This window comes from Leptidea sinapis, chromosome 32 (genome assembly GCF_905404315.1).
Source record: "Leptidea sinapis chromosome 32, ilLepSina1.1, whole genome shotgun sequence".
NCBI classification, from domain to species: Eukaryota; Metazoa; Arthropoda; class Insecta; order Lepidoptera; family Pieridae; genus Leptidea; species Leptidea sinapis.
In genome coordinates, this window is record NC_066296.1 from 9,817,485 (window position 1) to 9,845,392 (window position 27,908).

The window sequence follows — 27,908 nt, forward strand, 5'->3', positions numbered from 1 at the left end:
AATAGTAAGTGAATTTGTAATTATTTTAAGAACGAGACTTAAAGATAATCAGAGTATAATGATAAGGCCCCGACCACATCAGACAATGCCGTTCAGCCTGAGTAAGAAATGAAATTGAAATGAAATTAATTTATTTGTATGAATCCTGGTAACATAGTTCTTAACAATTGATAGACTATGTACAGCACAATTCGCCAATATATCGGCATACAAATATTTGATTGCCAATATTGGAATTTCTATATTTATACGTCATTAATACACATTACATTGACAAGCACGACTTCTTATGAATACCATAAAATTTTTCTCTATTATAAACAAAATAAATAGGAAAAAATATTTTCCGACAGTTTTTTAGTTATTTCATTTGAAACGGGGGTCACTGACCTCTTTGACCTCAATAAACTAAACCCACTCATTAAGATGAAAGCGGGCCTCACAGCAGCAATACAAATAATAAAACAGTAGCGTATCTCAGCGTTCTCCTTGAAATTTATACCTACGTTTGGGCGGAGTGCTAGGGTTGGTACATACAAAAATAATAATAATTAAACTCGGAAAGCGACCAGTCTCGGCGGCGTACGGCGCGACACTCATTAGTTTTGTCTTCCCAAGATTGCTTAGCGGTCGTGTAGATCGTATGTATGTGTGAGTGCGTCAATTCGAGCGCTCTTGTATGGAGTTAAAGTACTGTTCTATTACTGTATTATGTAAGAGCGGCGTGCAGTGCTATTAAGACACGTGGACACTCCGCGACATATGAAATATTAAAATAATGCGAAAACGAAAATTATCGTAACTTCCAAACTACTCAAATGATTTTATTGAACTAAAATCTAGTGTATTTTAAACACTGACCTCTACTACATACCACTGGAGCGGCGGCTGTGAAAGTGCTTTTGTGCCTGTTTGATATTCGCCATTTTGGCGCTGTTGGCCATGTAGCGAGAGTCTGCGGTACTTAAACTAGTGATGACAACCACAGCAAACATCGATAGATTGTGGGATACTATTTACAAAAATAATATTGTGTACTTTTATACGTTGATTCTTGAAGTATAAACAACAGGGAAAACCAACGATATTAATTCAAAATGCAAAAATACTTCAGAGTATTTGTACGTTTCTTCGAAGCCATTTGCATTATACGTCAAAATTAGTTCGCTGGACGCTCGCCTTGTGGCGCTTCAAATAGGCACAAAAATTTGCTGTCAAACATATGGAACAGCCTGTCCAGTGGTTTATACAGGTCGGTGATTTTAAGAAGTACAAGTTATTTGACGGAATTAGTGATATTAAGACTAAAGCTTAAAGGAAGCTTAATATTAACATCACGAACAATATCTCATACCAAAGTAAATACTATTTAGTCTAGTAGTAGTAATATCTTCTATTTAGCAGTGTATTTATCTAGTCTTTAGTCACAATTTGAACGATTGTTTTAATAATCCTGTTCCCTTTCTCGTAGTGCAGCAAGTTCAAGGAGGGATCGTTGATTTTCTCTTCCAATAAGTTCACCAACTCTTGTCGTATTGCTTTAAGCATTTCTGCCACCTGTACATTTAGAAAATCTTATGAATTCCTAGTACTTATTAATGAAATGTGCAAGTTTGCATTGCATTAATCACAGGAGCATTGTCGGCTTTGTTACGCTAATTTATCAAATTCTCGAAAAGTGTGAATAAGTTAAGGTGAATAGATATATATTAAACAATTTGTTATGTTTTTAATGTGATAATCCTCACTTCTGGGATTAATACACAAATAAAATTTGAAAACATAATTTTATGAACGATGCGGGAAGCGAAACTCTCACACTTGAAGCCACAACCTGAGAGTTGAACAAAGCATACAAGCTTTTTATGACGAAACATCACTCGAACGATTAGATCAGTTGGGAGAGCACTAAAATTAGCCTAAACGAACTAAGAGCTGCGCTCAAGAAGGTGAAGAGTGGGAAAGCGTGTGGACTTGACGATCTCACAGTCGAACAGATAAAGAATTTTGGCTATGCAACGCTGGACTGGATTCTGAGGCTCTTCAACAAGTGCCTAGAAACTAAAAACATCCCAAAAATCTGGCGCAAAGCCCGGGTCATTGCGTTACTTAAGCCTGGTAAACCTGCTGACGATCCTAAAAATTTCTGACCAATTTCCCTTCTTTGCCACCTGTACAAGCTGTTTGAAAGAATCCTTCTTGGCCGACTTACACCACACACCGATGAGAAGCTTATCCCCGAACAATCAGGTTTTCGCCCAGGCAAGTCCTGCTCGTCGCAAATTCTCAACCTGACCCAACATATTGAGGATGGTTTCGAGAGGGGGAAAATTACCGGTGTCGCTTTTGTGGACCTTTCGGCTGCTTACGATACCGTTAACATCAGCGCAATGAAGAAAAAGCTTTACGAAATCTCGGCTGATTACACCTTTTGCCAGATTGTGAGGCAGCTACTGAGCAACCGCCAATTCCAGGTTGTCCTTCAAAATCAGAAGAGTCGGTAGAGGAAACAGCGTAATGGACTGCCACAGGGAAGCGTCCTGGCACCAAGTCTGTTCAATATCTACACAAACGACCAGCCCAAGCGGACAGCTTCACGAGTGTAGAGGAAGCAATAACTACATCCCTGAACGAGCTCGGCGACTACTATACGGCAAATGGATTGAAACCAAACCCAAATAAAACCGAATGCTGCGTATACCACCTACGTAATAAAGACGCAAACAGGGAACTTAACATCACATGGCAAAACACGAAATTATCCCATAATAGATTCCCCAAATACTCGGGCGTAACCCTTGACCGAAGCCTGACGATGAAACAGCACTGCATGAACACTCAGCAAAAAGTCTGCACACGCAACAACATACTGAGAAAGCTGACTACGACTTCCTGGGGAGCTAAACCAACCGTCTTGCGCACTACAGCCATTGCACTCTGCTAATCCGCAGCCGAATATGCCTCCCCTGCATGGGAACGGTCGGCACATACAAAAACTGATCGACGTAGCACTGAATGAGTCCTGTCGTTTAATAACCGGTTGTCTGAAGCCAACACCTACCGAAAAACTGTACCAGCTGGCAGGAATAGCCCCCCCCCCCCCTGAGGTCGGTATAAAGAACAAAACAGACATAGGACAGACGGCACCCACTATTCAATCACATACCGGCCTGCCGTAGGCTACGCTCCAGGAATAGCTTCTTACACTCAGTGCAGCATCTCAACCAGTCCGCTGAAACTACACGTCTTGCCATGTGGAGGTCACGGCTAAGCACCTCAAACCCGAACATCAGCGTGAAAGAGAAGCTAGTTTCTCTTTCCGACCTCGAACCTCGACCTGGACGACGAAGGATACAACCTCAGTTAGCCTATCTGGAAGTCGCTCAACCACCTCAGAGCAGGAGTGGGGAAATCTAGGGCAAACTTAGCGAGGTGGAGTTTCATCTCTGGACATAATACGGAGTGCATCTGCGGTCATCCGAGACAGACCGTTGCGCACATGACTGGGTGCCCTGCGTGCCGGACAACATGCACGAACGAGGAGCTACACGAGGCTACCGCTCGAGCTATAACGGTTGCGGCTTTTTGGGCTGCCCGTATTTGGTGACCGTTGATTGATAAGAAAAAGAATGAACAAATCAAAGTATCAAATTTTATTTTATGCTTAATAACGATTGAAGTGAATAGAAACTTGCCACTAAACTTAACGACTTACTTCATGGCTTTCCGCTTGGAACATGATCCATCCATCTGATAATGACATTGTAAACGTTCCGTTATGTAGTTCTACCACGAGGTTACAACCTGAAAAACAAACATTACATCTGAGAAATAAATAGAATAGTGGAAAAATATTGAATTTTATATCAATTTATGCTACATAAGAAAATTTTCCCTGCAAAATCGGGATAAGAAGATATAAGCGCCTTATTAAGGGTAAACTTACGAAAAATAAATTAAATATGAATGAAGTAGTGTTTTTTTACGATATGTTTAATTATTATTACTTGACCAATTTCGATGTGTTTTCTGTACTTTTCGCACCCGTACTTCAGTTGGTTGAGTGAATGTTTTGCATTGCGGGTATATAAGAATAAGGAGCCTACTAGGAGATTAAGGTACATTGGTAGTCATTTTTGTCTATTAGAAATGGATTTTGTAGTAGGCGAGTTTTATTGTGTGCTACCATTAATAGCTAATGTTACCGCTTTTTGGAATAGTGGTAGTCAATGGTAGAAGTGATAGTTTGTGGTAGAAATACACGCTTCAATATGCATTTTTCTATATAATAATAACTAAATATGTACCATTTCGGAGACTAGTAGTCGATTGTAGTTCGTAGTAGGTCACTACAGCAGCAAATAATTATGCCGTTATATGAGCATTAGTAGTTCACGGAGGTTATTTTGGCGTCTTACCCGAGAATAACAGCAAAGGCACCTGCGGCACCATGGAACACTCTCGAATGAACACCCGCGATGTTTTCATCTTCTCCTGGTACACGAGGTAGGGGCTGGCGTAGTACCCCACGGTGAAGTTGACTGAAGAGGGATGCATGGCCACGTAGCCATCTGTTTTAGTTTTATATTTCAACTCGTCAGGGTTCGGCTGCCTCGGTATCGCCCCACCAGCTTGCATGTGAAATGATTTTTCTGGCGTTAGCACCTACAATAGGATATAAACATTATTTTTATATAGGGTTTTATATACTTTGACGGCTTCCTTATCAGAAATATAAAATTAAAAACACGTTCCAATGCGTTTTCGGTTTCTGAATTGGACGAAATTCCAGAAAAACGTTCCAAATCACAATCATGTCGAAATTTAGTTAAGAACACATAACTAGTTACGTGATTCATATATTAACGGACTGACAAAGAATAGCAGCCCTACTGTCACTCTTTAAATGACACCGTGACTGAGTAGCCCAACCCACATGTAATAATAATAATAATAAGCCTTTTTATTTCTTGTTAAGAATAGTTTTTTTTTTACAGTAAACACCAATTTACATTGTATTTGTAATTTAGTTTTGGTTATTTTTTTGTAATGTGTAAGATTAAATTAAAATATAATATAAACAATTTATGGGTTAACAAGAACCCCTGTATGAGTAAAGGCCTCCTCCAAAGATGCCCATTCTTATCGGTCTTGTGCTATGGAGCACCCACATGTATGAAATACAATAATATTTATTAAACTTTAAACACGAATTCCTCAAACTGTGATTGATATTTGTGACTTGGAGCGTTTTTCAGGAGCTACGTCCAATTTATACGTACAGGTGACCATTTGTATGTTCGTTTGTCCTTCGTTTACATAAAAATAAAAATAAACATATTTTTTACGTTCACGAGAAAATAATCGTGAAATAAGTGTTGTAAGTCAGTCAAAATCAACCACAACATCTTTTTATCCCAGCGCTCGAAACTCAACAATCTCTTCCAAGGATCTTTACAGAACATTAGGATGGAATCATGAAAATCTCGCAAGCAAATCAATATATTCCAATAATTACAATCTTTTCGCTCTAGAATTTTGTATGATTACATTAAATAATTAAATAACATAATATATTATATTTATCTCACACCAATGTTATATTTATTCGCTTACCTTCACTACGTTTGGGTACAAAGCAGCACACAAAATGGCCGCCAATAATCTATCATTGCTTCCGTTTGAATTCAACTGAAAAATGAGACATTACATTCATTACTATTGAAGTGAAAACTCTTTTAGGCACCCTGAGCACTTTATTATGTGAATATTGAATGAGACTGGGCCGCCACGCTCGATTGCGTAAAGTAGGCTCGTGTCAACTAACTCTACTTGCCCGATAATCATAGTTGTATTCCGTATTAGTATAGTCTTAGTCTCACACCGTTTTTTTTATACATATTACAAGTAACTAATGTGAAAATAAAAAAAATTGCATAATACGCATATGTAATGTCTTATAGGAATACCTTTATGAAGTTTAGTGATGTGTCACGTCTCAGGTCATGTTGTCATCGTTAGCTAGTTAGTTAATAAGAGTATACAATTCAAAATATAATGAAACATGTGTTTTGAACATGAATTTGGAAAATGGTAACAATGATTTTGTATTTGTTGTTGTTTGAAGTTGTCATTGAGTTTTTGAATATATTGTAACGAGTCAAATGAAGTGAGCAGTGGGTGTATGAGAGAGAGGTGGCGCTAGTGTAGCGGTGTGAAGTGTGAGGCGAGTCGTGGAGGGGTGAGGAGAGGGGTGGCGAAGGGTTAAATTAATAATTATTCTGCAGTGATAAAGTTTTGTTAAATAATTCCGAGAGTGTATATTTGAAACTTAAAAGTTATAATTGTAAAATATGTACATAATACAATGGTTTGTGTTGGAATTCTGTTTTTATTTTCCCTGACTGCTTAACAATATATTTTTAGGTAGGATATTAACGTATTATAATTCTACCATATTATTATACATCAATATGAACCTACAATGTTAAATAATTGGTAATATATTTATATTAATTTAATTTTACCTCATCTCCCGTCAGCGCCGCTACAGAATCGTTCCTGGTCTTCTTCCTCAACGCCGGGACATCAGGTACGAAGCCGATGGAGGCCAGGAAGCCAAGCAGCTGATGTTTGATGTCTGCCAACATCAACAATGTCTTGTGCGAGAGGAAATTCTCATTGGCAAATACAAGACCCGCGTACGAACTGGACTTCATCGCGTGCTGCCATTTCTTAAACAATCATAATAAATCATTAAAATCCCATAAATTTTTAGCAATCTAGGAAATAACTGATTTTTTATTCTTACAAAATATGTAATATTAAACGATTCATTCATGTGGTGCTTTGCCTATATGCGACTGTGTTTGAAGGAAATGATCACTTATTGATAATTCCTAAGCTAAACAATAACTTGAAAACCTACTAATATAAAAACTGTCATTCAACTAATGTTAAACGATCGCTGCCCCGATGACGACCAATAATCACTCTCAGGTGATAACATTGCGGACATTGAGTTTGACAAAATTTATAAGAAACATATATAAAGTAAAAGTAATAAAACATAACACTCTACACTTAGCCATAATCTTTATATACTTAAGTATAAAAAAATCGTGTACCGTTGTTTGTCCGTGGTTAACTTCTTATTACTGAACCTATCTATGTTTATCAATTGGAACCTCTTCCATTTCTATTATTTTCCCACCTCCATGAAAAGCTCACTTTTAGTCACTGGTATGAAGGAGAAAAGTGGCAGATTCTCTCCCGGCAAGATGACTTTTCTCATTCTACCAGGGACTAAATGCTAGCTTTTCACCATGTGAGATAAGTTGGACTATGTCACCCGCGATTGTCAATATTCCACGAGTGAAAAGGAACTACTTTTCTCCCTAAGTGCGTAATATACTATTAATTTTTAATTTTACTTCTGTATGTCTGAGACATTATTTTATTCCATCAACATGCTATTCACACAAGAGTGTGAGTGATAAATATTAAACGAATCTTATACATACCCTGTACGCTCTGAGTGTAGTGAGCTGATCACTGTTGAAACAAGCAAACTCTCTTCTCTTAGCATCAGCTTCAGTCTAAAAAAATGAAGTTATGATTATTATTGAAAACGATTACATAATAAATAACAATCCTACTAATATTATAATTGCGAAAGTTTGTGAGTGGTGTGTATGCTTGTTACTTCTTCACGCACACACTACTGAATGGGTTTTAATGAAAGTTTACAATATTATAGCTTATAAAATAGTTATTTACAAAGATATAGTGTGAATTATCCAAAATATATGCGAACTATTCAGGCGTGGGCCGCAAAACGTTGGAGTAACACAAATATATAAAGTACTAGCTGACCCGACAGACGTTGTGCTGTATATAGTAAATAAAATAATGTTTTTTTTTAAATTTGTCAATAATATATCATAACATCAAGAATTGCTACGTAAAAATGCACCCTGCTGTTGTATTGAAATTGTTTCACAGCATAACTGTCAAACCGTTGCGTCAATAAATTCGACGGGGGACACATCAAAGGAAAAACAAATTTCTTGTTTTTATTTAATTCCGAGCATTTTCCTATTGATTCACCTTTTAAACCTTCCCTGTACTTCCACAAATAATTCAAGACCGAAATTAGCAAAATCGGTGCAGCCGTTCTAGAGTTTTAGCGAGACTAACGAACAGCAATTCATTTTTATATATATAGATAATGGAAGTGTTTATCTTAAATAGTCCTACAAAAATGCCCGGGACCACATATCTCTCTTTTATGTCTAAGCCATTATTTCCAAAATAGTAAACCATAATAATAACAGTAATAATTATATAGTTGTTAGAACACTTATGTATTTATGTTGAGAACAGCTATACCGATTTTCATGATTTTTAATTTGTTGGATATGTCTCTGTCCCGAATAGCTGAATAATATAAAATTGAAAAATTGACGAAAGAATAAAATACTCTCTTTCATCTTAAATCATAATTACAATTTTCTAGAGCCTAATCTTACTTTTAGTGATCACCGCCACCAACATTCTCATGCAACACCAGAGAAATCACAGGAACATTGAGTGCCAATATCTCTGTATCTACTGAATCGATTTTGAAAATTCTAATACCTATAGAAAGCCACATTTGTTGTGAGTGTGTTTTGCAGGAAAATAATATAAATTTCTTACTTTTTTTCCAAACGGCGCTACAAACGGGCTCTTGTGACTTAGAAAGGCCGCCATAGTAAGTGCAGAATCAACGCAACAGAATATAGCACCAAACAGCATCAACTTCCCAATTCTCACGTCAACGGGCAACGAGGCCAGATGTTTGCCCAGCGCGGTGAGTTCCAGCTCCTTGTCTAGAGCTCCGACGTCTTGGAGACGGGATAAAGCGCCATCTATGTTCTGTTTTTCTGGTGGTTCTATAGTTTTGGCTGTAAGTAATAGCATGTTATAGCTTTATTTTACTTGTATCTTCTTTTAATGCTTTTATAAGAGTTACAATCGGAAACTTGTAATTTTTGAGAAGGTATAGAGTGCGGTCTGCACGTTTCGGATTCAGTTTGTTCATTCCAATGTTGTAATGATCTTTAACAGAGATTAGTTTATTATGACTGTCATACTCGTTCCATCTACAGCAGCCTGTACCTTATGTATAAAAGTATGTAAATGTATAAAATACCATTTAAAAATTCGCATATTTAAAAATTATATTATGAATTTTATATATTTTATCTGACGTGTTGTGCTGCTAATGTTGAATCTGAATCTGAAATTTGAATCTGAGATACGAGTACTAAACTCAGTGTGAAATATTTGGTTTATAATTAAGAAAATGAAAGATTCGAGTTGACTTATCTATAAAACTTGAAGTTGCGGGCGACGCAAACAAGACATGACTCTAATATAAAACCACAATTCAACGACACTAAGGATGTATACTTTGATAGAACGTGAAATTGACTTTTGCATTGGATTGTCTTAGCTTAAGTTCAGCATAATTTCAGTTGTCAAATGAGTATAAAAACCACTGACTTCTACCATATACCACTAGACTGTCGACTGTCAAAGTGCTTTTGTGCCTGTTTGATATTCGCCATTTTGGCACTGTTGGTCATGTAGCGAGAGTCTGCGGTACTAAAACTAGTGATGACAACCTAAGCAAACATCGATAGATGGTGGAAAACTATTTACAAAAAGAAATTGTGTACTTTATAACCGTGTTTCTTGAAGTATAAATAACACGGAAAACAAACGAAATCAATTCAAAATGTAAAAATACTTCAGCCATTTGTATTATACGTAATTAGTTCTCTAGACGCTCGCGAATGGCGCTTCAAATGGGCACAAGAGGTTTGCTGTCAAACATATGGAACAGACTGTCCAGTGGTATTTATACAGTTCAGTGATAAAAACGAAACCAAAGATTATTATAAGTTTACACACAGCTAAGTTTTACGTGGGTACCTAAGTCTCAGTAGCTCCCCTGTAACGTACCAAGCCGGGATTTAGCGTAAATCTGTAAACTGCTAGTACTGGGAGCTAAGTGGGAGGCTCCTTTGCACAGGAAGCCGGCTAGATTATGGGTACCACAACGGCGCCTATTTCTGCCGTGAAGCAGTAATGTGTAAGCATTACTGTGTTTCGGTCTGAAGGGCGCCGTAGCTAGTGAAATTACTGGGCAAATGAGGCTTAACATCTTATGTCTCAAGGTGACGAGCGCAAGTGTAGTGCCGCTCAGAATTTTTCGGTTTTTTGAGAATCCTGAGCGGCACTGCATTGTAATGGGCATGGCGTATCAATTACCATCAGCTGACCGTCCTGCTCGTCTCGTCCCTTATTATCATAAAAAAAAAAAAAAAAAAAACAAACTGACGAAGGTCTACTAACTCGAATAGAAGACTCGAACTCACCCAAAACCTCATGCACATTCATATCCATAAAGAGCGGCAGTATCTTCAGCTTCAACAGCAGCTGTTCCAGGGGGACCCGGTGTATCTCCGGGACCGGCTGCTCGCTGATGTGATACGTGTATCTATGGGACGTGTAAAGATGGATGCACACGCCCGCCATCACTCTACCAGCCCGACCGCGACGTTGTTTGGCGTTAGCTCGGGACACCCACACGAGGTCTAGTGACTCCATATTGCGGTTGGAATCAAATCTGCCAACGGAATATTAAAATAATTAAATCAACAAAAAAATTTCCCTCACTACTTGGATTCACTAAACAAATTAAATTTGTAACCAAAACCCTTCGAGTAACGTATGGTTCGTAAATCTTAGCATGTCTTTTTCAACTCTCAGGTTGTGGCTCCAGCTATAGGATCTACTTTACAGTTGATTACCTGCTAAACCCCAGGCTCAGTTGGAATAGTGCACGGACGGAACCCGATAGGTCCCGCTTACTCATAAATTTTGGTTACAAATTTAATTAAATGAACTGAACTTTGTAAACATTACGGGGACATATCAGAAGCACCATTTTCTAGACCTGACTCAAATATCAGAATAAACAGAGAGTAGGTAATCAGGTTTAGATATTTATTCATATTTATTAACAAACACTACAATACTTAATTCCGTCCATATTACCTAAATTATTTTTTATTTTGAAGTAATTATCAATAAGTAACAAAACATAACAACCACATCCGAAATCGGTTTCTTATATTACGAGGGCTGCACTAAAAGTATCGGGAATCAAGGAAGTGACACAATTTAAAAATGTATTTATTGCTTTTCGAAGTATTCTCCGCGAAATTTAACACAATTTTCCATACGATGGAACCAATCATTGAAGCAATCATTCCATTCGGAAGTTGGGTTCTCCAAAATGGCCGTTTTGTCGGCGTCCACAGCTTCTTCAGGTGATGAAAATCTCTGACCACGCAATTTATTCTTTATTTTGGGGAAAGTATAGAAATCATTAGGGCTTTGGTCGGGGCTGTACGGCGGATGGTTTAATAATTCTATGTTTTCTTGCTCTAAAAACTCTTTTGTTCTGTGCGCGGTGTGAGAACTCGCATTGTCGTGATGGAGGATGATACGGCGGTTGCAGTTCTCTTTACGGAGTTCAGAAACGACCTGTGGCAAACAAATGCTAGCATACCATTCTGCATTAACCGTTCTTTGTCCGTCAAGAGGAATAGTCAACATGGCCGGTTTTGGAGACAAACGTGGCCACCATTTTTTTTGCAACACTCCGTGAACGAACAATTTTTGTTGGCTTTAACTCATTTTCGAACACCCAAACTCGTGACTGGTTTTTGTTTCGGGTTCGTACGCGTATATCTAGGATTCGTCACCTGATACGATGTTGTATACAGCATTTGAGGATCCTGCGTGGAATCTTTCGAGAGTTCTGACGCACCAAGTAACGCGAGCCGCTTTTTGCTCTTCACAGAGCAAATGCGGTATCCATCGGAAAACAACTTTTTGCACCTACTTGTTCATGCAAGATTATTTGTATTTGGCTCATGCCAATGTCTTAAGTTGCCTGAATTTCGCGATATGTCACATGTTGATCTTCCTCAATCAGCTAACGCACGGCATCAAAGTTTTCTTTGGTGACTGCAGTTTTTGGACGACCTTGACGGGGATCATCACTGAGCTTGACACGTACACGTTGAAATTCAGCAAAGCAGCCATAAATCGTGGTTTTGGATGGGGCTTCATCACCAAATGCAGAAATCATCCGGTCAACACACTGTTTTTGTGTTAAACCACTTCGAAAGTCATAATAAATCATCGCTCTAGAATTTTCTCGAGTCAATTCCATTTTCTCAACGACTAAACAAGTTTGAAAAGACCTTGTGACAAGACCGAGAATCTTTTTTTAAATAAATAAATGGTATTCGATTTTTAAAACCAAGGAGTTTTCAATTAAAAAGATTTTAATATGACAGGAACAGTGGAAATATTATATTCCCGATTTATTTAGTGCAGCCCTCGTATAAAAGTACCGACATTTTTTATACCAGCACCATTTACATGAAATTTTTACAGTTTAATAAATAACAGGCCAAAAACCGCAAATTTACGCCTGGGAAGAAACCATAACATATCTAGTCTCGGAAATAAGACCGATCGGTACGGTTGAAGCGGAAGTGAGTCGACGCCAGTGATACGTCTCGTTTTATAGATATCTCCACTCTCTCCTCCTTTCACTTCCCACACTACAATATCAAGAATATTGTCAAGAAGAGATAATAGGTCGGTTTAAACAAAAAAGGATAGGGTGGTGTTATGAAACCACGGTAAATGTGAAACTTTTATTCTCATTCTAGACATTTAACTAAAAACTTATGGAATAATATTCCATTAAGGGTATAAAAATCGCTTTATCAATCTTAATTTTATGCTTGGAAAATTGGTATGATAATGGGAAATAATAAAAGTAGACTAAGTCTCCAACTAATATTTTTGTTGAGCTCTGTGTCTTAGCCCTGGTTAAAAATATTGATTGAAAAGGATTAAAAAGGATGAAGTTTGAATACTTTTGAATACTTTCAATTCTTTTTCATATATATACAGGATGTCCCAAACTTATGGGACATGAAGGGAAAGTACCTTAAATATCGAAGATAGGCTATTTTACTGAAAGAAGACTTTATGTTATTTTTAAAAGTTAGTAAATCTGCATTCAAAGATTTTCTAAAAATTACTTGCCTCGTCTGGGAATCGAACCGAATTAAATGTAAAAAAAAACACCCCTACTCTTATGATGCCAATCGAAAGAATGGCCAAAAACGAATAACTCTTCTTAAGTAACATAGTATTTTAAAAGAAAGTATTCAATTAAGTGGGTATTTTTTTGTTAATTAATTAATTAAATGCTCAAAATGTGATCCCTCTTGTCTTACGCAAATCGCCAATATTTTAATGAGTCCACTGCCTGTTGATTTTCTTATCATTTTATGGTGAATACTCGATATGATATAGCACAATTCTGTTTGTAACTCGCCCACATTCTCGTATCGCTTTTTGTATAGCATATCTTTCACGTATCACCAAAAGAAAAAATCTAATGGTGTAAGGTCCGGGGATCTGGCCGGCCATCTAATCGGTCCATTCGTACCAATCCAAGTAGGAAAACATTCATTTTACGTTGTTGCTTTCTTTTAAAATACTATGTTACTTAAGAAGAGTTATTAGTTTTTGGCCATTCTTTCGATCGGCATCATAAAAGTAGGGGTGTTTTTTTTTTACATTTCAGTCCGTTCGATTCCCATACGAGGCAAGTAATTTTTAGAAAATCTTTGAATGCGGAAGTACTAACTTTTAAAAATAACATAAAGTATTATTTCAGTAAAATAGCCTCTTCTTCCAATCTTTGATATTTAAGGTACTTTCCCTTCATGTCCCATAACTTTGGGACAGCCTGTATAGATATACAGTTTATTTAGATTATAATATACACATATTAAAAAACAAACAAAATAGCATGGAGCACTGGCAAAAATGAGGAATAGTCTATACACTACACCGTCAGCTGCTGCGAACTATAGGCGCCGCCCGACCGTCACGCGATATGCAACACACAGACGATAAAGTTTGAGACAATGTAATAAAAGATTCACTTTAATAGCCTTGATTGCTGATTTGTAATGGGGCGTATGTGTATGATGGAAGATAATATCTAATATATAAAAGTCACGGTGTTTGTAGTTAAACTCCTTCGAAACGGCTTGACCGATTCTCATGAAATTATGAGTGCTTATTGGGTAGGTCTGAGAATCGGACAACATCTATTTTTCATCACCCTTAATGTTAAGGGTGGTCCACGCCAATTTTTTTTTTTAATTATTTGATTATGAGTCAGCATTAAAATATACATACAACTTCAAATTTTCACCAATCTACGATCAACAGTTACTCTAGTATCGCGATTTTAATATCGGCAATACAACGTTTGCTGGGTCAGCTAGTTATCAAATAAAATTATGCACATTAAGATATTCAGCAATTACTTGTATTTCTAAAGTCAGGAATGTTTTAATTTTAATTTTTACTGATGCAATTATTATATCTATTTCCCATAAAAAAAATATTCTAAAATGTGTACAATAACTAAACTTATTGCTAATACCTCTTTTCCTTCATTCGCCCACAGTCAATAACAAAAACACAATCGTCTATGGTGACAGAGGTCTCCGCAATATTGGTAGAAAGCACAATCTTCCGGACCCCTGGACCGGGTTTCTTGAATACCAGTGATTGTTCTTCGCTGGATAAAGTGGAGTGAAGTGGCACTAACATATACTTGCCAGTCCTGTAATTAATGTTATCATTTTAATTTTGAAATAGTATGCTTACGGAATTTTCTTCCATGATCATTATGGTCAAAAATTTAAATAAAATGTGTAGCATCAAGTGTAGTAATATGTACCTCAACAACAAAGTCATTGCAATTACAGGCAAGTACAACAACAAAAAAATATATATATATTTTTATGAAAATAAGGGTCGACTTGGTACGCCCTACCCATTACAATGCAGTGCCGCTCAGGATACTTGAAAAACCCAAAAATTCTGAAGGTACTACAATTGCGCTGGTCACCTTGAGACATAAGATTTTAAATCTCATTTGCCCAGTAATTTCACTAGCTAAGGCGCCCTTCAGACCGAAACACAATAATGTTTACACATTACTGCTTCACGGCAGAAATAGGCGCCGTTGTGGTACTCATAATCTAGCCGGCTCCCTGTGCAAAGGAGCCTCCCACGGGTAATATGTTATATTTTTCAGGTCATACTTAAATATATCTTCGAAATAAATGTTCTATAGATATAATAACAAGCTGGCTATCAAAAATATATACCTCTAATGTCAGGTGTCTTAACTAAAATATTTTTCATGTAATTACTTACTTTGTTCCAGCTCTAATAATTTGATCAACAACATGACTGAGCATTTTTCTGACAAAGACTAGGGGGCCTTCTCCAAAAATAGATATTCCATATACTTATCGTGGCCTTAGTCGTGTCGAATGGTACTCTTAGTTACATCGTATTTAATGTCGAAACCAAGTAGGAAAACATTCATTTTACGTTGTTGCTTTCTTTTAAAATACTATGTTACTTAAGAAGAGTTATTAGTTTTTGGCCATTCTTTCGATCGGCATCATAAAAGTAGGGGTGTTTTTTTTTTACATTTCAGTCCGTTCGATTCCCATACGAGGCAAGTAATTTTTAGAAAATCTTTGAATGCGGAAGTACTAACTTTTAAAAATAACATAAAGTATTATTTCAGTAAAATAGCCTCTTCTTCCAATCTTTGATATTTAAGGTACTTTCCCTTCATGTCCCATAACTTTGGGACAGCCTGTATAGATATACAGTTTATTTAGATTATAATATACACATATTAAAAAACAAACAAAATAGCATGGAGCACTGGCAAAAATGAGGAATAGTCTATACACTACACCGTCAGCTGCTGCGAACTATAGGCGCCGCCCGACCGTCACGCGATATGCAACACAACGAAACGGTGATTGAACGATCGGAAAAATTATTCGATATTATCGGTCCTACCCCTTCTCTTAGTAGAAAATGTCAGTGGTTACGATAAACGACAAGGAATTCGAACATTAATTGTTAGAGTACTGTAGTTGCGATATATTCGGAGTATAATCGTATCTTTCCGAATGTATCGATGTGGATTTTATGAGTAGACCTCTAGATTACGACTAGAAAATTAGGTTTCATTCATTTATTATTGAAGTCGTTAAAATAAAAAGATATTAAATTTTCATATTGCCACGAAAACAATATCAATATCAAACAACATACGTATTTTAAGTATGTACATATAATTGATATGTAGATTTATTTGAATTTCAAATATATTAAGGTAGATTTAAAAAATTACCTGCAATAAACTCACTTTGGACTAAAAGTATGACTTTCGGCAAGTTGATCATGCAGAGACATAATTTCTCCAATCCCGGGCAAAAATATTAGTATAGCGCCCTCTTTGGGCCAGTCATGGTCACCTTCAACTATGTAAGTCAAAACATGTTTAACTAATTCTAAATTTATCTGAAACAATTAAAAAGGATATCTTGGTTGCCATTATAAGTTCAATTTCAATACTTAACGAATAAATAAATGTTGTTAAATCACAAAGAACCGTGGCAGAAACAAGAATATTTTTGCGACATTTTTACTTTTATGAAACTTTTACTTAAAACATTTATATACTCTTCATTAACGGAGTTGCATTTCCAATATATTAATATGATTTTATTCAAGACTTTAATAAATATTTATAATCATTTTAAAAAATTTGGTGTCTTTGTAATCCGTATATTATGTATTGTGAAACTCCTCCATGGTTTTTTGGTGTAATAATATTAACCTGACAAGAACTATACTTTTCATATTGTAAATAATACGAAATATTTTGCAGATCACATATAATTTAGTCCTGTAGGTACATTATGTTGTGTGTTTTACTCTATGGTTTCGTAGAAGATGCATGTATGTGATTTTTGAATACGTTAAGTCAAATATAGTAATAATTTACCTTTTCCACATCCATTAGATACATGTTCTTGCATGTTAGCTTGTTACACTTGGGGTATCTCGCCAACGTCTGTGAGAGCGTCAGATTTTCATCACGAATTGATATTTTAGGAGGTTCGGACGCCTCCGATCTCACGTCAGATGTCTCTATCTCTATCTCCAAATCAGCTTTCTTATCTAAAAAAAATATATGTCTTGTCAGTCACTAAAAGACAGTGATAAAAGAGGTATGATAGGCATTAAGGAATTGGACAGACAACAGAATAGTAAAAAAGACCAATCTGCAATGGTTAGTCGTTGTTTCTCTTCCTAAGCTTTATCGACCACACAAAGGCCTTTGACTGCGTACAATGGGACAAACTGTGGAATGTGCTATTCGAAATGAGAGTCCAGAACATCTCGTTGCTTTGATCCAGAATCTGTACACTGAAAACCGTTCGCTCATCAGAATATGCAATAAATACGCCAATATGTTCCAAACTAAAAAAGGAGTCAGGCATCCTATCCCCTGCACTTTTTAACATATATGGAGAGTACATTATTCGAATGACCATAGAAAACTGGGAGAAGGGCTTTCCTGCAGCTGGAAAGAGCAATAGCAATACAACTGCTTGTGTGTTATTGATGATTAGTGTTTAATTTTTTATTTTATTTTATTAGTAAGCCGACGTGCATACAACTATCTTAATCTACAGATATATTTAAAAATTCGTTTATTATGTTGTATGCTCCACCTATATGCTAAGTCGACATGCGTAATAGGTATCATATACATTCTTTGATTAATTAAAACTTAACTAAAACTTTTTACTTTGTGTAACTTAACTAAAGATAATTTTGAGAAATATAACTAAAATATGTCTAATAAGCTATTGATACCTAGTAAGAAAAGTTTTACTGACAGTTGGAACGTGTAATTTGCGGAATTATGTTATCTGCGGAATTATACTCGTTTTTTCTGAAGTACCACAATACTGCAGGGTAATATTAGTTTGTATCACAAATTAGGTATGTTATAATCATTATTATTATGAGGTGATATACCTAATTGGTGATACAAAGTAAAGTTGATCAAGTGCCTATCTATACTTTAAGTACATTTACTATTTTATTATATTTGTTAAATTCTTAGTGCATGTGTAAATAAATTGTATTTGGGTAGCCTTTTTTGATTAAAATGAAATCGTCGACCTTCGGAAAGCGACTCTCACGAAAATACCCATTTGTCTGCTCAGTTGGACAGATGTATTTCTCAATGAGGATTACATAAGTGATTCTCAAACTTAAATATTTTAATAAAATGTTGATAGTCAGAATCATCCATTCGAAGAGATGGGCCTCAGATCTGAAAAGAACGTGGGTAACGAAGTGTTTGTGGTTTCTAGAGCGCCGTTTGGTCTGCAAAACAGTGTCTTTAGGATATCAATTGTCAACAAAAAATTGTTCTACAAGAAAACATACTGTAAAAGAAATACCTTTTCATATTAAGATAATACAAATACCTTTTTTCAATTTTCTTGCATACGGTCCATTTTCTTCCAAGATGTAATTTGTTATGTCCATGATTTCCTCCAAAAAGACTTGTTCTACTGGAAATGTTCTACCTATAAGGTAAGATAAAAGACAAGATAAATCCTCTTTTCATAATTATTTATATAAGAAGAAACAGTAGGAGTAGGTATTAAAAATGACGTGTAACTCCCGATATCCGTTTTTTACGAACTTTTTATTACAGAACTAAAATGTTTGTTTAGTAACTAACAGATTTGGTTTTAATTTGGCCTTTTTGTGGGATGGTGTTTCGATGTGTTTTTTTTTTGTTTTTCGGTAATTTTCACTTCTTTCGACTCTTTCTACTCTTCCAATATAAAAAATGTGTACCTGCTGTAGAGCCTTTCTTATTACACGTTATTTTAAACTAAGATTCCTACAAGACAGGAGTCGTAAAGCTTATGGATAAAAGCTTCTCAATTAGAGACATGGAAATGATTACTAATGATACCTAAACAAGATATATCAAATGTGATCACTCCAATTTAAATGAAGATTTCTATTTATCCAATAAGAAATTTACGATACTTTCTAAAATAATAATAATAATAATATTAATAATAAAATTTATTGCCTTGAACTTAATTTAAGTATACAATATCAGCTTATTACAAACATACATTAAGACAAAAGGGAGTAGGCTCAGCTTATGCTGCTTGAAATAATATTTTCATGCAGCGCTGGTTCTCAGCCATTCCCATCTCCCTAAGGTGTAAGGTGAGGTACATAGTAAAGAGGGCAAACTAATAACGATTACAATGCAGATCTAAACTTTTTCTAAATGTATCAACCTCTGTATAAATTATGAGTGTATTTGTGAGTGTGAGTGTGTGTGTTGTATAAATATATGAGTGTGTGTCTAAAAGCGCTGTACTAGTTTGTATGAGAAGTATTTATTTGGCCTGACGGCAATACGATTTTGCTCAATGATATACATAATTCCTTAAAAAAACACACAGTCTCATATCACACCAATATCCTTTCTATGAGGAATAAATACTCCCATTATATCATATAATTTAAAAATTTATTTATGTAATATAATTTTTATATCTTTTTGATTTACAATTTTAACTTGTTGGAAAAGTGGATTGAATGGTCAATGATTAATTCGAGGATTTTTTAATTTCTTAACAGTTGTCAAATGGATTAATTCATCACTTTTTCTTTGCATAATGTATACACATTGAAAAAATATTACCTACCTGGTATTTCTAATACTGGCACATTATCAAAATAATCGGAAAACAAATCAGCATTGAGTGTCGCACTCATTAATATAACTCTCAGGTCTTTCCTCACTTTGATGAGGTCTCTAAGTATGAGAAGCAAGAAGTCACTCTCCTCTGATCTCTCGTGGACTTCGTCAACTATCACATGGGTGACGGAGCTGAGCTGCGGGTCATACTCTAACCTCCGCAGCAGTATGCCAGTTGTGCAGAATACCAGGCGAGTTTTAGATGACACTTTACTCTCCAATCTTATCTGAAAAATTAGAATAACTGCCTATATATAAAAGGACTAAAAACTAATATTTTACGCCAGCCTTTGTAGAGCGAGTATAAGAGTCGCTTCATTACAATATTATTCAACAAGGTACCAAATTTAAAAACAACATATAAATAGATTTTATCTTCTAATAGTAGGGATTTCATCAAATTCATATAAATTGGTGAAAGAGAATTAATTCGGAAGGCTCTTATACTTGTGAACAGTGTTATATTATGATGCTCAGGCGGAGGTGTTCCCCTGGAAAGACTCTAATAAATCAAAATGAAAAATTAACGAAAACATTTTTCCATGTTTCATGGATCTGGGGTTATAAATAATAGGTATTCATCCTCATCCGTTGCTTAAAATGGCATGTAACTGAAGAGTTTTTAGTTATCAGGACGAAATCTGTGCATTTTTGAAATGTTTCAAATGTGACATTCTTTACTCATTGTATTCACGATTCTCAATTCAAGAGTAAATTTAAAATGTCGTTTAGTATGAGAAGCTATTTATTTTATAATTTATTTAAATATGCACTAACGAAAATATCGTGACTTCCAATAATTATCAATTACGGCAAAAAAGTATAATATATAAATGATGCCGGAAGTATTTCTATAACAAAGTAACATCAATCATGAGTTATTGTATTCTGTACAATTTACTTATAACTAATAAATGAAAAAGATCTTGCATTATTATTATATCTATATGCAAATGTATGTACCTATATACAAGATTAAACTATTTAAAACAGTTTGTTATTTTCAAGTTATGTGCCTCACTTTTAGGAATCAAATAATATATAGATTAATTCATTCCAAAATTCATGGACGATGCGGGACTCGAACCCGCGCCTCTCGGGTTCCGTCTGAGCGCTGTTACCAACTGAGCCAATCGTCCGAGTGAGACATCGACCGAAATTTTGGTATGTTCATCCATCTATAGCTCCTCTAGATGGAGCCACAACAGAATGGGTTCGAGTCCCGCATCGTCCATAAATTTTGGAACGAATTAATTTGTTTATTACGTTGTTCATAACAATCTGCTATACATCATAATATATATAAATTACGTGACACGTTGTATGTCCGCGATGGACTCCTAAACTAATGAACGGATTTTAATGGGGATTACTTCATGTAGTGCAGTTTGCTCCAACTGGAGAGATAGGATAGTTTTTATTTCGATTTGGGACCCATAATTATTTTTACTATCAATATTTGTTGTGTGGACATATTTTCTATGAGAGAATTTAGTGACGCACGATTTGACAGTTCCGCTGCGAAACAATTTCAGTATGACATCAGGGAGCATTTTTACGAAATAATTCTTGATGTTTTGAAATATTATTGGCAATTTCCTATAAAACAGTATTTTTTTTTATTATTTACAGAACAACGTCTGTCGGGGCAGCTAGTAACATATATATCTCTATAAAATTACCTGATATCCAACAACTTGACCAATCTTCTCCACTCTTTCATCAGCAACTCTCTCTGCAACCCCGATTGCTGATATCCTCCTGGGCTGTGTGCACACTATCTCCACATGTTTGGGATCATTTGAAAAGTTTCTTAACCAATCGTCCAAAATATATTGAGGCACTTGAGTGCTCTTTCCACACCCTGTTTCACCACTAATAACAATTACCTAAAATTTTATATTTATTTTAATTCCAATGTTGCAAAACTTTCAACTTTTTTGCTTGTAGCAACACTTATAAAAACAATACGACTTAGTAATTATAAACAATTTGTTAAGTTTTTAAAGTGATACCCTCACTTCTGGGATTAATAATTACACAAATAAAACTAAAAACAAAATTTTATTAACGATGCGGGACTCGAACCCGCGACCTCTCGCGTTCCGTGCGAGCGCACTTCCAACTGTGGCAACCGTTCGAGTGACGTATCGTTGATAAAATCTTGTACGCTTTGTTCAATTCTCAGGTTGTGGCTTCATCTACAGGTCTACTTTACAGTTGATAACCTGCTCAACCCTAATATTTGCATATAAGGAAATTGACTTCAGATGTCTCTTGAAAATCTAAACAATTTGTGATTTTTTAATGTTATGTTGTAATTATATTAAGTTATTAATTATTGATATAATTACGAACACCTTTCCACAATTATTATTTCTAATAGTTAAAAAGGAATATAACAAATACTTCGAGAATCATTATAGATATCAATTCAAAAAAATTCAAAATTCAAAAACACTTTATTCATGTAGGTCACAGAAATGACACTTATGAATGTCAAAAGAAAAAATATAAAAATATTGTTTCTTATTGAATTTACCGCTACTTCGTAAAGGGTTGAGCTAATGAGAAGAAGTAGCAAGAAACTCATTGCCACTCTTTTAAGTCAAGATTTACATTTTAGTTGTTTTACAAATCATTTCAATTGCAATATATGCAAAGTTACGCAACAAAAATACTCAAATGTCAAAAACTGAAAGGCTTACATGAGTAAGTCAAAAAAAGAAAAAAAAGTAAATTAATACTTATAAACACAAGAGTTATTGAGTATAGTAGATGCATCAATCCACACATACCGTTAATAAATAGAGGCATTATGTGAGCATTTCATAAAATAAAATATATAATAACTTTAACTTTAAAGGAAATAATCATAATAAAAAATACATCAAGCAGACCCCCCGGTAACAAGATCATCCAGCCCCACGAGTAGCACCCGTTCACGAGCATGACGCATGGACCAGCCATCGCCTCCCTCTATTTTAGGGAAGGGAATGACCCGCCCCACGTCGCCGCCACAAGCAGAGGCATTTAAGCGAGCATGACGATACCTGTCACAAGAAATCTACCGAATAACAAAACAATTCAAGTTCATCTACATATTATGCAATACTTACTAAATGCCTCTACTTACAATTTTGTTTCAAATGACATAACTCATGATAATGATTATTAAAATTGATTAAAAAACAGAAACAATATTAATATTTAAATTATATAACTATAATGACATTTATCAAACTAAGACAGACATGTAACAGCCCAGCAGCTCAGTCACAAGGGTTCTTTAGATCCAGATATTCAGATATTTTATAGTACCCTTTTGTATACAACTTTTTCTTTAGCACTGATTTATATTAATTTAAAGGTAAGTTCTGAATGTCAATAGGGACCTTATTATAAAAACGTATACACAGACCTCTGAATGAATTTGTGACTTTTTGGAGTCAACTTACATGAACAGCAAGCCTATCCCTATTTCTAGTATTGACATTATGAGTGTCACTAATATTTTTAAACGAATTTATATTTTTTTTTACATAAACAAGGTTTTCATATATGTATTGCGATGTCAAAGTCAAAACTTTTATTTCCTTAAATTTTTCCCTTAGTGACACTCTTGGTCCTAATTTATAGATGGCACGAAAAGCTCGCTTCTGCAGTGTGAAAATGGTGTTAACATCGGCAGCATGTCCCTAAAGTAAAATACCGTATGTCATCAGACTATGAAAATAGCTGAAGTAGACCAACCTCGCGGTATTTTCATCCGTAAGTTGCCGAATTTTTTTAACGAAGTATGCTGCAGAACTAAGCTTTTTCGCCAATTTTATAATATGAGAAACCCACTGAAGTTTGGTATCTAAGGTAATCCCTAAAAATACGGTTGTATCTACAGGTTTCAACTCATCGTCTTTTACTACAATATTTGTGTCAACCTATCTAACATTAGGCAGGGAAAATTTTATACATTTGGTTTTTTTTTTCATTAAGAAGGAGATTATTCGTAGTGAACCATTCCACTACTTTGGAGATAGCATTGTTCACGTCATCAAAAGCAGTATGCTGTCTATGTAGTTTAAAAAGTAAAGAAGTATCATCTGCAAACAATACTATCTCATGTTTATTTTGTAGATAAATTGAAATTTCACCCGCATCACATTGATGTCTGACACTCCACAACTGAGTCTTCACAAGAAACCTCTCGCCTCACACATCAACTACCTACTACTAAAAACTACCACCAATTCGAAAATGTATGTCTCAAACCCGAGAAGAAAGGGTGTACGAAATCAGTGGGCTTCATTGATAATAAGATTTCGTTAGTACAGTAAAATTTTTGAATATACATTTAAAATAATTATTTTTTAAATTTTTCTTGTAAGGTTTTTTTAGGTCCTGGGTTATAAATAGCGTGAATAGCCCACTTCTGCAAAACCTAGATGGTATTAATGAAGGCTGCATTGCCCCATAATATATCATAGGACTAAATACTATGAAAGACAAATAAAGAAAACCTTAAGACATAACATATGCCTGTATTACACTGGCACCCATACCCCTCAAAAGGAAAACAGCAATACAAGGGCACCACAAGTATACGGTAGTGGTGGTGGTATTGTGCTCGATGAACACTGCACATACATTATACAATTAATTTCATAACTATGATGGGACTTCGACAAAATTTTACAAACCTGTGACTTCTTCATAGCATTTAATATATCTGCTCTCTTTTGCCAAGCAGGCAAGTTTTCTCTCACAGACATCATTTTATTGTATCTATTGTTCGTTCTTTTCTCCTTCCATCTCTTTGCTAAATCTCTGTTCTCTTTTAACATTTCATCAAAGTTTATAATATTTTTCCTGTCCTGGCTATCCCTTTTGTTGTAATGAGTGGGCTTGTGATCATTTGAATCCAGACTTTCGATTAACTGCGGAAACAAAGGCTCTGTAATGCTAGGAAACTCTTTTGTTGAAAACTGTATACAATTCTTAATTTCATCCTCATTGTTCAATAATTCTACAATAGAGTATATACTTGGTATGCCATCTTGTGCTAAGTTTTGTGCCTCTTCAAGCAATTTAGATGTTATAAGTAAACATGTTCTCCCAGGAATCAAATTATTTCTAGTTTCTAACAAAAAAAATAACAGTGGAGGCTCATATGGATAAACACTACCTTTTGGAAATCTTATTTCTAATTCAAATGTAATCTGTTCTTTGTCTTCCTCTATACATGGTGCAGTACTCTCTATTTTAGATTCATGTAAAAACTTGCATTTAGCACCAAATCTACAAGGTCCACTAAGGTATAATTTACAAATTTCTTTCTTTTTTGTTTTAAAATTACTATCCTCCTTCTTTTTAGGTATAACTATTTTCTTGGCATACATTTTTGTTAAATAGTCTAACTTGAGTTTCACTCTCCAAACATTACAATCTTGTACTTTAAATTGACTATCATATATTGATTCAAGCACTGCCTTCTCATCATTAATCATTTCTAATAGTTCTGAACTGGATGGAATATTTTCAGGTTTATCACTTAAGTTGATTTTATAATATTTGCTAAAAAGTATTTCTAATGCTAAATCTAAATTTTCAGCTGCCATTTCTAACGCTTCTGCACAGTGCGCCTTGTGAAAATTATACCTGTAATATATCAAATATATTAAAAAATTGTAACAATAAATGAGAATTGATCGTTCCATATTACTTGGAAAAAGTACTGCTTTAAATACTGTTGCTTTGCATAATACCTTTCAAGTTTAGCCAATGCAAATTCCCTTAATCTCGCTTCTGATGATTTCATGTCAGGTTTCGTATTTAGTGAATAATCAAAGCCTCCTTGTACAACCAAGTTACCTCTTTCCATCCAAAACCTGTTACGTAGGTTAGAGCTTTTGTCCTAGAAAAGGAGAATAGTCCATGAGAATGATTTGTTTTTTTTTAATGTAGTCATGATCACTTGAAGGAAAGTACCACCACCAATATTATATGGATAAACAGGAGTGTTTTCAATCTTCTAGGTAAGTCAACTTGGGTGACATTGAGCAAATCAAAATGATAATGGTCAAAATGTGTCTAGATAAAAATCATGTTAAGCTCTGCAAACATATTTTCTACATTTGAATTTCCCCTACACACAATTTTGTCACACTATTAAAATAAAATTAATAATTACACAATTATCACATTGGATCTGTGAATTATAAATCAAATTTAGAAATATGTTTATGTTTAAATATGTTTGAACTATTTTTTCAGCAGAAACATTTACATCAGAGCAATCTGTGGTATTAATTCTGATGTTTCATGTAGCCCCTGTTCAAGTCGCTGAAATTATTGACACTTCCCGGCCTATACATTTACGAGATAGCTAAATTTGTGAAGCTAAAAATATATACCTATTACTTATGTATAATACTTCTGTAAGCTGATAGATTAGTCAATAAACTTGTTTCACATAGCACTTTATTTCAGAAAAATTGCTACTGGGCATAAACATTTTCAATAAGATTCCTGATTCAATTAAGATCCCTTACCTTTTTATAAAGATTTAAAATACCCCTACACAGTTGGTTATATAAAAGCTTGATTTATTTATTTCAAGAACTTAGACTACAAAGAGTAAAGTATATGCCATTGAATTTCAGATTATTCTTGCCTTGACCTTATTTATTTTTTATAATTTATCTAACCATCATTTTTGTAATTAATAAAATGAAGTAATTCATATATTGTTTTAAGTTTTGATAAACACCAAGTATGCATGCTATTGGTAATGGCTGAATACGAGATACTTTACGCTAATGTAAGGCCAAAAATTGTACCACCCAATTAAATGACAAATAAATGAATATAATACTCATCCTCTCATATGGCATCCTGTGCAAAGAAGCCTTTCAATGGTTTTGTGACAGTTGCAAGAAATTTATCAGTCCTAATTATAATCAAATAAATTAAGTACCTTTTTTGATTTGTGGTATATACTGCTAACTTATAACCGATGGTTTTGTTACTATTTATTATTGGAATACTGTTTGATTCCTCTACATAAATAAACGAATAAATAAATGTTGTAAGTATTACTTTACTCACCTTATACAAACCTGCACTCTTCAATTTAAAATCTGGCCCATGGATATATCTTAATGTTTCTAAAACAAATTTCTGAGAATCTGGATGAAGCCTAATAGTTTGCATTTCCACTTTAAGAGTCGGGTGAGGGTCATCATCTTGGGGCTGCTCTTTCTGTTTTCTGTACTCCAACAAAAAAGTATTATTTAACTTTTAAATAACATTTATATTAAAATTTCTCCCAACTTCAATAAAATTTTAAGTACCTTATTCGAGCATCTGCGGGCTCGCGAAGGAAAATATCTTGGGCCAGTTGCTTACTATAATTATCCATCTTTTCGCACCAACACACAAAAATTAGAGTAACAGACAGAAATAAACAATATTTTAATTTTTTGGGGTTTTAGTTGAGGTTATAATTTATTAATCCAATATCCAAATCTTCCAATTCCAAATGCAGTTTAAGTGACAACTGACAAGTGACACCGTTTGAAAGTTCCGATGTCAGTGTCAACTATCAACTTTCAAGCTAGAATCAGTTTGACCAACAATTTTCCTTTTGACTTTGTCTACCAAACGCCAACAATAATCACATGCTATCTAAGCATGCTACATATTTTTCTGAAGTTTTGTTCGGTTGTATTTTTATCTTATATATAAAAGAGAATGTATGTTTGTATGTTCCCTAATAACTCCTAAACTATTCGACCGATCTCAATGAAATCTTTTGTAATAGATTCGTTGAAGCTCAAGGAAGGTTTACATAATATGTATATACATAATATATATTATATAATTAATAATATATATATTTATATATTATTAATTATATAATATTAATATAATATATAATTTATATTATAAAACAAAGTTTGCCAGGTCAGCTAGTAATGTATAGTTGAAACTAAAGCGCAAAAAGAATTTAATCACTTCGCGCGGCCGGCGATGATCAGGTGACCCTTACGCTCGT

At 34.8% G+C, this 27,908-nt stretch overlaps 1 protein-coding gene across 2 annotated transcripts; it reads right to left on the bottom strand.

Moving 5' to 3' along the window:
- Nucleotides 1-27,398, bottom strand: LOC126974255 (putative ATP-dependent RNA helicase DHX57). Of its 2 annotated transcripts, XM_050821704.1 has the most exons (18): nt 27,205-27,398; nt 26,960-27,119; nt 25,618-25,766; nt 24,553-25,510; nt 21,538-21,744; nt 19,799-20,082; nt 18,549-18,646; nt 17,048-17,223; nt 16,406-16,560; nt 14,606-14,788; nt 10,428-10,678; nt 8,701-8,948; nt 7,524-7,598; nt 6,528-6,734; nt 5,617-5,691; nt 4,419-4,665; nt 3,716-3,804; nt 1-1,557 (listed from the first exon to the last, which is right to left on the bottom strand). In XM_050821704.1, exons 1-18 carry the CDS (start codon nt 27,270-27,272, stop codon nt 1,414-1,416), a joined length of 3,774 nt encoding a protein of 1,257 aa, XP_050677661.1. In that variant the 5' UTR covers nt 27,273-27,398; the 3' UTR covers nt 1-1,413. The 2 variants fall into 2 exon arrangements, with proteins under 2 accessions (XP_050677661.1, XP_050677662.1); XM_050821705.1 differs by lacking the exons at nt 17,048-17,223; nt 18,549-18,646; nt 19,799-20,082; ... (3 more) ...; nt 26,960-27,119; nt 27,205-27,398 and having other exon boundaries at nt 16,391-16,521.
- Between the last annotated feature and the right edge of the window lie 510 nt (nt 27,399-27,908).